Source organism: Nothobranchius furzeri, chromosome 11 (assembly GCF_043380555.1).
Source record: "Nothobranchius furzeri strain GRZ-AD chromosome 11, NfurGRZ-RIMD1, whole genome shotgun sequence".
NCBI lineage: Eukaryota > Metazoa > Chordata > Actinopteri > Cyprinodontiformes > Nothobranchiidae > Nothobranchius > Nothobranchius furzeri.
Window position 1 is genome coordinate 62,057,437 of NC_091751.1, and position 12,686 is coordinate 62,070,122.

General features: G+C 43.2%; 1 protein-coding gene across 4 annotated transcripts in view; it reads left to right on the forward strand.

Annotated features, from left to right (window-relative positions):
* Window positions 1–12,686, forward strand: part of rnf220a (ring finger protein 220a) — a 193,033-nt gene that overhangs the window by 134,210 nt on the left and 46,137 nt on the right. For all 4 annotated transcript variants that reach the window (XM_054735103.2, XM_054735069.2, XM_054735207.2 and 1 more), the window contains exon 3: window positions 5,393–5,522. In XM_054735103.2, coding sequence (XP_054591078.1) covers window positions 5,393–5,522 — 130 coding nt within the window. The remainder of the gene's footprint in view (window positions 1–5,392; window positions 5,523–12,686) is intronic.

Sequence of the window (12,686 nt, forward strand, 5' to 3'; positions counted from 1 at the left end):
GTCAAATCAAATTCCCCTTATCGCACATTATTTGTAGAGGTTATCGGGCGCGGTAATGCGGTTACGCACCAGGCCGCGGCTGAGAGATTTCCTTGTTTACCAATGTTGGCGGGTGTTATAGCTAACCAGCAGGGATGGAGGAGGGGGAGGAAGAGGGGTGGAGGACACAAAAACAGGGGTAGCAGTTTTGCGCTTGATGAACGCCAGAAAACTCATAAAATGGAACAACCAAGTGAAGGAATGGACGTCCTCAAAGCAGGTAGACCGTTGTTGAAGGACACGAAACAGAATTCACTTGTAGACACGTTGTCATTCCATTTGGCAAATGCACTTGTGTGTTTTGCAAGTGTGTGTGGGAATGTGAATGTGTCCCACAAAAAAAATCATACTACGCACGTGCCAGCCTTATAAATCCGGCCCCGCTCTTATCTGACTCTTATAGTTGTGTTTAAATCAGGTTTACATGCTCAGCCCTCATTAGCTGATTGTGTGTATAATTTACAAGTCCACTCAGATTCTTACAGAAGACATAAAAAAAACACATAAAAGAAAATGAAGTGCAGAGCTAGTCATGCATTTCCTTCATCTGGTCAAGTCGGCTACTTTTAGGCAGCGACTCTTCCTCCTGATTTCCGCTCTGAGGAAAAGTTCAGTGCACTTCCTTAGAGGCAGCAGTGCTGTGTGAGATAAAAGTGAAGAGATGACACGCAATACAGGTCATTAATGGGATTTGGACCCACAGTCTTGTGAGCACATGCTTTGCCTCTTAGCCCATTGAGCCGTGAGGACACCCCAAATGGTGTTTTATCTCTGGGCCCATTGAGGATCAGTATTGAGCTGACAATCCTTGTCCTCTATGGAAGTGGCCTTTTACCTTAGCCCATTGTAGTTTGTGACTAGGAGCCTGCAGTATCTTGCATCTATTGATTCCCACTTCATCTGGACCTGAGCAGCAGGGGGAGAGAGGGGAGAGAGACGCTGAGTGACTGAGGGGAGAAAAGGTTTGAAATGAAGTAAAATGCCCCCTTAAAGGGTAAAAGGGATTAAACTTGTTTCACGAGGACTGCCGTTTTACGAATGTCCTTCGGCTTTCTGCAGCCGAGTCACTGAATGCAGAGATAGATTTTCTAGCTTTTCAACATTTGCTCATATCGATTGAGTTATTAAAGAAATGAAGAGTTTTTGTGTGAAAGGAAATGATGGTTTAGCGTCACTAAGAGAAAGAAAATCTGGAAGATCTGGATATCTGAACAGCAAGGAAAGTAAAAATAAGGGCATCAAGGATTTAAACGGTTTGAATCTCAGCTGAAGCCTTTTTCTGTGGTTAGCCTGTTTTGCTCGTGCACGTGTGGCTAAACCCTCGCCTGAGCCTGCAGGTTTACATTTGCTTTTAAAAAAGACAACGTTAACTGGTCAAAAACTAAATTACCTGCCGTATTAATTAGTCAACTGTCATTACACCCCTACATGTTATATAACGTTAAACGTTAAAGAAACCGTGGGTTTTATCTGGCAGGTGGGTGGAGCCTCTGAAAAGTTGCCAGTATATTTTAATGTAGATTAAATGGATATTTTGTATTTATCAGCGTTTAACAAGAAATGAGCTGCCCCCTAGTGGCCACATCTGGGTATTAGTGCCTGTTGATGGTTGCTAAACAACCATTTTTAGGGCTTCTTGCCATATTTGTGGCTTTTTTCAAGGCACTCGAGGAGTACAGACGCTTCTCTCTTTCGCTCCCTTATCTTTTTTTTCCCCAAGACTTTTTGTCCTGTCTGCCCACAGAGCGCTTCTCTGCATTTCTTCTGAAAAACTCTATTTTTTACTAACCATGGATTTGATAAACTGGTCATTCAATGCGATTGATACGATTTTTTCAACAATGAGAACGGAGCAGGGGGCTCCCACATGTCCACAGGGGACACACCCGGTGGGACATATGCTGGATTCCTGGAAGGAGTGGAAGATCATATGCCTCTCCCAGCTGTACATTGAGGATATTGAAGATGTGTGGATATTCGGCCTGATGATCACTGGATTTCTCCTGAATGGAGTGGGAGCATATCTGGTTTTCTGGAAATTTGGGAAGACGGGAGCGATTGGAGGGCGACCCGCACCCACGGAAAGCACCGTCCGTGTGGAGACTTCTCAGACTGGGACGTTACTCGAGGTGAATTGTAAGCTGGACAATGTTCTAGCTGCGATACCGGTATTAGTGCGCAAAATGGATGTCATCTCAGAGAGAGTCACCAGACGATATGGACAAGTTTAAAAACCCAAAATTGGCTTCACTGAAGGACTGGAATGATCAGTTTAAAGACTGAAGGCAAAGAGGAAAATTATCTCAGCCTGACCCAAACAAAGTCTTGTTATCCTAATCTGATGCCCTGGTCGCCTTGAGCGGCGAGCAACAAGCCCCCACGAAGGAATGCAGACAGATGCTGTGAAAACCTGACCCCCCCCCCCCCCCATTGATTGATTGATTGATTGATTGATTGATTGATTGATTGATTTTAGAATCAATTTAGCAGGAAATAGCTTTAACCGATACTGCACACGCCTTGTGCACACATATTTGTAAATTCAAATCAAACTTTCCTAAAATTGTTAAATATGGAAAACATTAGTTAAAAGTGCTTTAATGAAAATCTTACTATCTACTTTTTTTGTTGCAAACATTATGAGAGGTCGATTGCCTCACTTATGGATTCAACCTCATGTGGTCATTCAATGAACTGCAGTTTGTAAAATAGATTTTCCAATTGACTTCATTTCTCTGTCATGGAGAACGCAGTTTTGACTCTTCTAGCCATGGCGTTATGTCACTACTGCAGCAGCCAGTAAATAAACCAGACAGGAGAAATGGGACAGTCAGAGCATGTGCTTCCTGCCAGCCAACTGACTCGATGTTTTGTGACATGAACAAAACCAGTCAGTGCCATTAGGTGGATCGAGTGACGGATCTATAAAGGAGTGAAAGTGGTAAAAGGTGGTGACAGGAACAGAAAGAGGTTTGGAAAAAGGGACAAAATGGAAATTATAGATAGATGGGGCGAGGCATGAAATATGGAGCGATTGGGACAAAGGGACAGAAGAAAAGTAAATTCAGAGAAAGTGAGATGAGACGATCCATCTTGGCACATTAGGGAGGGTTCAGGTCTGCATTCCATCACTGCTGTCTGGAAGATGCACACCTCTCTCCTCCTCTTCATCCACCCATCCCTACTTCACGCCACCAGCCAATGTTTCACTGAGGAATCTTTGCTAAAAAGTCCCGCCAGACCCATTTTCTTATTGTCTAGGTGTCTTCTGTCCTCCATCCCCCGTCACCTTCTCTGGTCATGGCACCTTCCCTGGTGATCCCAGAATTAAAGGTTCCCTTGTTGCACCACAGGATGAGCCTGGGTCTGGGCTGTGAGGTCCAGATCATAACAAGTGTGTGTGTGTGTGTGTGTGTGTGTGTGTGTGTGTGTGTGTGTGTGTGTGTGTGTGTGTGTGTGTGTGTGTGTGTGTGTGTGTGTGTGTGTGTGTGTGTGTGTGTGTGTGTGTGTGTGTGTGTGTGTGTGTGTTGCAGCGCAACATTAATCATCTTTAACGGGCTGACAAGCTTTGGTGTGGGACATCGCATCACATCAACACTCTGCTCCCTTCTTCACTAGATATATCTGTCCATTCCTCCATCCCTATCACTCACTTCCCTGTGGGAACGGCTGGCAAACGGAAGCAGAGGTGGAGACACGGAGGAGAGACGTGAAGTGGGATGATGGGAAAAGACAGAATGCAAAAAAGCAAACAAGTGGAAACAATTGAAGATGGAAGAAAATAATATTTTTAGAGAAATTTATTTTTTCATTCTGGGTTTTATGCATTGCTGAACATTTAATTGGGACTGTATTTGTGTTGGTTAGAAACAAGTTTAAAATTGTGACTTTATTTATCAAACAAATGAAATCTAAAACCAGTTATTTCTTTTAATTTTTATGTTTTGTTTTGCAGGATTAATTCCAGTTTAGAGTTTTAAACTTTTGTGGCATTTTTCCAACACCACAAACGTCTGTGGATTTTTGTTGAGTGCTATTTGCACATTTGATTTTTTGAAAGTTTTCTGCAACATTCTGTGATAGTCTAGGCGTTTATGTGGAATGCATGCATGTCTGTGGGTATACTGGTGATTTAGTTCATTTATGAGGGCAGAATTCACAACAACACAGTGTTTATTGTTGCTCTCCCCTTGTCATCTGCACATATCTACATTTTATTTAACATTTTATCAACAGAAAAAACCCTATTCATACACAGTTCAAAAGAAAATAGCAATTTTATTGAAATGCACCCAATAAAATCAAGCCAAACATTTGTGCTTTCTGATATTGCAAAAGCACAAAAATGCAGGTATTTATTTGTGTAATCGTGTCCCAGCTACCTAGAAGCAGACCCATTGGCTGCAGACGGGGATTGGATCTTTCTTTGTTTGCAGCAATAAGTGGAGACAGCTTCTGCAGGACTCAAATTATCTTGTCAAGGGAATAAAGGAGGATGCAGGCTGATTTGGGGTGGGGTGGGGGCTCGAGTGAAAGAGATGGAGAAACAGGGAAGGAAAGGAAATCAAAATGGGAAAGCTTATGCATGTGTGCAAGGGTGTTATGGTGGTGTGTAAAAGAAAAGGAGAACCAAAAAAGACTTCGTATACCTGACCTCCTTTGTTACCAAGGTGACAAGCAGTCCAAACAGGATGTTCTGGCCAAGCCAGAAGCCTTTGTTCAGGAGCTAAATACAACCCTTTCTATTAGATAAATACAAGAAATCAGGAAGTGTCCTCCAAAATTAAGTGCTGATACAATTTCCGTAGCAGTTATTTTTAGCAGCCTGACCTGAAGGAGCTTTCCAGCGAGCACACACACACACACACATACACACACACACACACACACACACACACACACAGTGCTAGAACACAAACAGGTGGGCCCCACCCTGTTGCTCTGCTGATCAAGGACAATGAAGTGAGGTAGTGTTGGCAGACTCTATGCAGCATTATCTCATCTGTCTCACTCACTTCTTTAAGTCTGCCACCTCCCCCTACACACACACACACACACACACACACACACACACACACCCTCAGCTCTGACCTGAGAACATTACACAATAAAGATTACACAACAATCTGTTCCTTGTTTGGGATGTATGTAGTCTAACACACATGCACTTAATGGCTGGGGTTTTATAGAGTGTGACAAACGGTTTCAAATGTTGACATTTTTTAGCAAACGGTTCCAAAGTTACCGGATCCTAAACTCCACGAACAAAGTTTTTGGGTTTTTGTTTTTTGCTTGATCCTTGTTTATCCAGACATTGTTTTGATGCTTTTTCTTTTCTGTTTGTTGTCTCCAGGCAAAAAGAAGATGTCTCTGTATGACAGCCAGGCTCCTGTTTGCCCCATTTGCCAGGTTCTGCTCAGGCCCGGAGAGCTACAGGAGCACATGGAGACAGAAATAGAGAGGCTAGCTGCCATATGCCTCAGGTAGGAGAGAAATCATCATCTTCTAAATAAATGAGAAAAATGTTTATTGAATTTTTTGTCTCATATGAAAAGAAAACAACAAAGAACCATACGTTGGTTAACGGCAGGTTCATTTAGCCACTGAGGCACGTCTGCAGCTTTTCTGTCACACTCATTCATTGACCCATAATTCTCCCATGCATAGATTTGGATGTCATAAACCTGCAAAAAATGCAGAAGCTTCCTGTCAATGTAAAGCTAAGTGTTTCCTACAGGGATTAGGATTCCCACCTGTGACCTCAAGTTCATTGCTGCCTCCTTCTTCTCCGCGTGGCAGTCGCACGAGCCGTTTTACGACGGATAAATCAACCTCAAGCCCTTTTAACGATGGGACAAAACCATTAGGATCCATATTTCACCTTGACCGCATGCCTGGCTCTGTGTGTGTGTGTGTGTGTGTGTGTGTGTGTGTGTGTGTGTGTGTGTGTGTGTGTGTGTGTGTGTGTGTGTGTGTTGATGTGACCCAGCATTCACTTTAGTGGCCCAGCTTTACGATAGTCCCCATTAACCTGGAGAAACGGGGCACCAGACAGTGTCACCCCACATGGAAATCACACTTTATTCCACCAACAATGACGTTTGTTGGAGCCCCGCTGCACCTGCAACTCTATTCTTCATCACCCCCATCACCCTCATCATCACACTCTTGTTTTCTCTTTCATTCTTTCATCTCCAGTCCTTCATCTCTTTCAAAAATCACTTAAAATCATTTAAAAGTATCTAACAAAATAGGAAAGAAGGAGCAAACGGCAACGTGTGTGCTTGTGTTTTAATTAATAATGAAGGTTAGACTCTGTCCTTCCCTCTGGATGCTAAACTGGGTTGGCCCAGACCACACACACACACACGCGCGCGCACACACACACACACTCAGTTATTTAAGGAAATCACATCATCCCTGGGTGAGATGGGATGGTGGCTAACGTCACGCCTGACTGATTTACCTACTCACCATTAACCCAAAGACACACCGCCAGAAAAAATGCTTTTACTGTTGAGAGGATGAGTCGGTTCTTGTCCTGCTTTAGATGTTGCATTTGAAATCCAGTTTTTGTGAAGGAATTCAATCATTTTGTGTTTTATGTTCCAAAACTCAGCTCATACTAAACCGCGCACACACACCCACTGCCTCCTCCGGTCTCTGGCTCTCTGCATGGCCTCAGCCATCATTGAAAGTGACAGTGGGAATTTGGTTCAATTTGTAGAAAATCTGTCTTTAATGACACCCAGCGCTTGTTGAATAAAAGAGCCGTGGAAACTAAGTATGTGCATATGTGTGTGTGTGTGTGTGTGTGTGTGTGTGTGTGTGTGTGTGTGTGTGTGTGTGTGTGTGTGTGTGTGTGTACCACTTCTGCCTGGTTTAAATATCTGTTCTTGTGCATGTTGCCATTTGTTTTCTATTTCGTCTCCTCTCCGTCCTGTCCTGCATGTAAATGTGTGTGTTTGTGTGCATATGTGTGTGTGTGTGTGTGTGTGTGTGTGTGTGTGTGTGTGTGTGTGTGTGTGTGTGTGTGTGTGTGTGTGTGTGTGTGTGTGTGTGTGTGTGTGTGTGTGTACCACTTCTGCCTGGTTTAAATATCTGTTCTTGTGCATGTTGCCATTTGTTTTCTATTTCGTCTCCTCTCCGTCCTGTCCTGCATGTAAATGTGTGTGTTTGTGTGCATATGTGTGTGTGTGTGTGTGTGAGAGAGAGAGAGAGAGAGAGAGAGAGAGAGAGAGAGAGAGGGGAGGGGGGAGAGAGAGAGAGAGAGAGAGAGAGAGAGAGAGAGAGAGAGAGAGAGAGAGAGAGAGAGAGAGAGAGAGAGAGAGAGAGAGAGAGAGAGAGAGAGAGAGAGAGAGAGAGAGAGAGAGAGAGAGAGAGAGAGAGATTGCATCTGCCAGCTCGTCGTCTCCGGTGACTCTGAGCTCTGTCACTTGTTCATGGGCCACAGCTTCTGCACGGACATGGGAATCACACACAGACATGAAGTTCGGCAAATGGGAATCTATCATACCCTGTCCATGTCAGGTGGCTTCGAGGGGGGCAAAGTAATCTACATATACCCCATCAACCCCTCCTCCTCCTCCTACCTCTGCCCCTTTCTCCCTCCACCCCCATAATCAATTTGCCTCCACACAGCCGAGGCCCCCACCTCTCCACCAGATGACACAAAAAGGCAAAAAGCAATCAGTATCTTCTTCTGCTCTGCCTTTCCTTTCTTTCACCAAGGAATGATTTATTCAGCTTCATGCCAGCTTTAACCTCACTTCTCTGGACTGAGGGGAAGGTTTTCAGTCAGGCTGTCTCCATTAGTTCAGGCTGAATTCAAATTTAAGAGAATAAAGGTTGATGGCAAACAGAACAACTTTGCAGATCAAATCATTTCAAAGTCCTACCATGACTGCATTGTATTACATACACCAGCTGATGTAATCTGTCCATCTGAAATTTGAATTTGCATTTCACTCTAATTGTTTTCACCATACTTTACTTTTTCTAAGTTTTTATTTTGAAATCAAGATTGGAATTCAGTTTTTAAATGCATTAGTGTTGCTGTAGGATTAGAGGTGTGCAAAGAATTAGTAAACATCCTGTTAATGTGAATGTTTCTATTTTCAGAAAGTAAAACGGTGTTGTTCCTTCGTTGGTTTAAGTAGTTCAGGCATTTGTTACTAAATGAAGGTCAAATGACAGTTTCACCCATAATTCTAAAACGTGCAGCCTCTCTCGGGTCGTAAATTGCAAGGAAGTGTGACACTGTTCACTTCAGCAGAGGAAGTTTTCCACTCATTGGAATTCTCAAAATATTAATGAATTTCAATTTGGACACAACTCTGTAATCTTAAGGTACAACCATTTTAAAATGAGATACTGATAATATCCATAAAGGATGTGGAGATCGAAGTGCAAATTATGTTAAAAAAAACTGTAAAAGGTTTCAAGCTGAGGGGCTAGGAAATAGAAAACCCAACAGAAGAGCCCAAACAGCACGAACAGCTAAAGAAAACCGGACTACTTGTGCAGGGAGGAGGAGTAACAGGTGAGTGCAGCACAGGTGAGAAGCTAAATGATGGAGATGGGAGGGGGGGACAATAAGAAATATAAATGTGGTAAAACACTTATTTAAAATGGAAGAAAGCCTGGCAATCGCCCATTAATGCAGGTCAGGTGTGATGAAGTAAAGAAACTTAAAACTTTCCAGACAGACTGAATGGAAAAGCTCCCCAGCCAAAGGAGGACCAGTAAGAAGCTACCTGTCTGCGGTACCTGCATGCCCTCACCTGTCGGCCCTCTTCACTCCTACCTCATTACAAAAACATATTTAAACAGTTTTTTTCCCCTTCCAGCTTGTCTGCTAAGTTTCTCTTAGCTGTGCCTTTCATTTGCCCCCTCTCTCCTGGAATTTCAGACCCGTAACACACCCTCACCCCCGCCCACTCCCCCACCACCATCAAAAATTCATAGGCCCGGGCGAACCGACGTGTAAAGCCGCGAGAAGAGGCGGCAGCGCAGCTCTCCCCATCACTCCCTCTCTTTCGTTCTCCCGTTTTTCTGTCTCCTTTCATCTCGCCTCTTTGTGTTGCCCGCTCATCCTCCCTTACCACATCTTTCTTTCACCTCGCATTTCCCCCTTTTCAGCCTCCTTTCATCTCCCTATCACCCCCTCTGTCAGTGTGGCAATTTTCTGCCTTCACGACAGGCATACAACTGCCCCCCACCCCCCAACACACACACACACACACACACACACACACACACACACACACACTCTTGTTGCTGTTTGACACTGTCAACAAGCAGCTGGAGGTGGCTGTTATTGTTGACGCCTCTGCAAAGGTTCCAGGTAATGAATAAAAGAGAGATGGAGGGAGAGAGATGAGAGAGGCAGAGATAGGGAGGCAGTAAGAAAGGGATGTGAGAGGAGAGAGAGAGAGGGAGGTATGTTGGCAGATTCCCCGGTGTTACACGGCAGCTTGACTATGTCACGTTTGTGCGCTTTGTTAGAGAAACTGAAGCCAACACACACACACACACACACATGAAAATATATGGATGCATATGCACATCCATAGGTGTTTACGCCTCTGAAACAGCTTTCACAATGATGTGACAGTCGCAGCATACCTTTGTACTTTGTTAACGCAATAGCTGAGCCATTATGCTCTGTTTCCGGGTCATTTTTCTCCCAAGCGTGCTGTGAAAGGTCATTTGTGCAAGTGCTAAAAGGTATTTCGAACCACGTTATGTTTTTATATGACAGGTGTTGCTTTTGACATGCTGTGTTGGAGTGTTGAGCAACACCTTCTCTGTTCCAATGCTACTTTTCAAAAGAACACAAAAGGTTTTTGTGACGGCCTGAGATTAAACATCCTTGTCTCAGAAAAACAAATAAAAGTCCTTTAATGTCAGGGACTTATTTTAGGGGTGTTGCGTGATTTAAAGCCAAATTGAGCAGTTTGGGCTTGCTTTTAGCACCCTCTAGTGGCTGTTTGTTAGAACCAAAAGTAAAACTTTTCTCTGTGCTGTGCATTAAACCCTTAATCTAACAGCTGAAATATCTACCCAGCTAGGAGTGGTTCATCACTAAATTAAACAAATGAGCTGTGTTCATGATCTAAAACATGCAAGTAACATGCTGGAAGCAGACTGCAGCGACAGGCATGTAAGCTCAATTTTGTAAGTCCACAGGTGGCTGCTACAAGTCGAAGTTGCAACGCACGTGCGATATTCTGGCCACAGAGGGCGGTGGGGGTCTGAGGGACTTTCCATTGACCCTGTAAAGGATCATTTTAGCACATACTGGCTCAAGAAAGTTATTTAAAAATATGAAAAAGTTGCAAAGTATCCCTTGAACAAGAGAGATTTCTGGTTCAAACAATATTTATCATGGCAACAGTCAAAAATTGATTTGAAGCTTTTGATCTATTCATGAAGAAACTTAATTTGAAGGATGTTTAAACTTCATCGTCTCCATCTCTTTAAATTATAAAACAGACATACTGGTTGCTTGTTCTCCCTGTTCATGCAGCAGTCTCCAGAGACTCTGGTTTTTCTACACTCTAAAAAGTAGCAACCCAGTGTTGGAAAGAGATTAATCTATGTCCACGTGATGCTTACACACAGTGAAACATGCATATTGCCAAGTAGGGATGTGTATTGGTGAAACACGATACATATCACGATACGGGGAGACGATACATTATATCACTAAATATTGTTATACATTCAGTCAGACATTATCGACTTTTTTTGACAGAATTTATTGTAGGAATATTCAATAAACAGTCCAAACTGATGCTTAACATGTTTGACATTTCAAAGGTGAAAAAAACCATTGCACTCTACTGTCAACTAGTGGTCGGTGTTTGAATTGCACAGAAAGAAAAGAAAATACAAAAATGTAAATTCTTCCAAAAATTAAATACACAGATTTTGACTACCAATGTGATATCGCAGGAAAAAATATCACAATGTATTGCCATATAAATATTTTCTTACATCCATATTGCCAAGCTTTTTAAAAGTTAGTAACTCTGCACTTTTTAGTTTGAACTGAAAAAACCCTCTGTTAAAGAGTGAAACATCCTAAAAAAAACAAGAAAACCAGTGAAAGAAAACAGGATTGTCAGTGTCCTAGATGACTGTGAATCTACACCAACTCATTTAGTTAGACTTTATCCAACCAACAAAGAAAAAGCTCCTTTGATCCAATTTGTTCCGTTATGCGTGTCCAGCTTTGCAGCAGTGGCTGAGCTTCTGTTTTACAACTCTACTGTATATCTCCAGCTTGGCAATAAACCAAATTTTCTAAGTCCTTTAATGATTCGGTCAAATCTTTCATTTGATTTTTCTATGAAAGTTTACAGGCCACTCAGGCTTTTCAGTGCTGCATGTAAATCAGATTTGTAGAAACATTAGATAAATGCTTCAAAAAAAAGAAAAGCAAAAGTAATGGTCTAGGGAAGCTGCTGAACACAAACCTCTGCTCTCAATTCTTACTATTTTTTATTTCTGTCGACTTTTTAAATACAATTCAATTCAAAGATACTTTATTAATCCCAGAGGGAAATTAGAGTTTCAGTACACACAATTCTGAGATCAGACATACATACATAGGCATAGACACATGACAAGAATTGGTGACTGTGGTCATTCGCAACCCGAGTCGCGCTACCTTAAAAGAGATCAAAGGGTTTATATGTGAGGATTGAGTCAGGTGGAGGGAAAAAAGGCACTTCAGAGTTACCCTCCACAGAGAGGGCAGCTTTGCTATGCAAAAAACACCTCAGACAGAAATGCAACAGACTTCAGACATTACACAACATAAGTGTCCTCTAGGTGGGGAGGTAGGGTTGGGGACTCTCCACACATCAGTGCATGCAGCCACGATAAGCAGCGCTCATCACCTCCGTTTGGACGGGACAGGGAGGTAGTTGGGTTTAGAGAGCACAGTGACTCCTGGAAACGATTCAACGTCCTTCATCGGTCGCAGTCCCGCCCAGGCTGGGATAGGGAGACAGAGTTGCCATGGCGACGGCAGCATTCCACATTTCTTCTGAGGGGGGGTAATCACTTCAGCCTCACAGGCTCAAGGGCACCAGATTCAGATAAGAACTTGTTTTGGGGCCAGACAGAGATAATTTCTTCTCTGTCTTAAAGTTCTGTTGGTCCTCAACCCCTCTAAATCCAATAATGGCGTAATTAATCTATCCCAGTCTGTGCTGATCCGTCCACTTTCTCCTTGATTGAATCCATCTTCTGAGCCAGAGTCTGAATTTCAGCCAAAGTTCCAAGCTTACGACTCATCTCGACAATTATATGAGTTTGTGCGTTCACAGCGCGGTGTAATCCATCCCTGAGCTCCGGGATTGAGCCAATATTCCTCGACAGCTCGTTAATTTTCCGGTAAGCCAGGTAACCGCTCAGACCAAACAGCAAGAAACCTGACACAACACCACGAATATCCAGACGTCTTCAGAATCCTCTACAGACAGTTGAGAGAGGCAGATCAGGTTCCACTGTTTCCAGGAGTCCATGATATGCCCAGCTGGCTCTGTCCCAGAAGGGCACCCGGGAGCCCCTTCTCCCGTTCTCATCGTTGTAAAAATTGTGTCAATCACGTTGAGAGACCAACTGACCAGGTC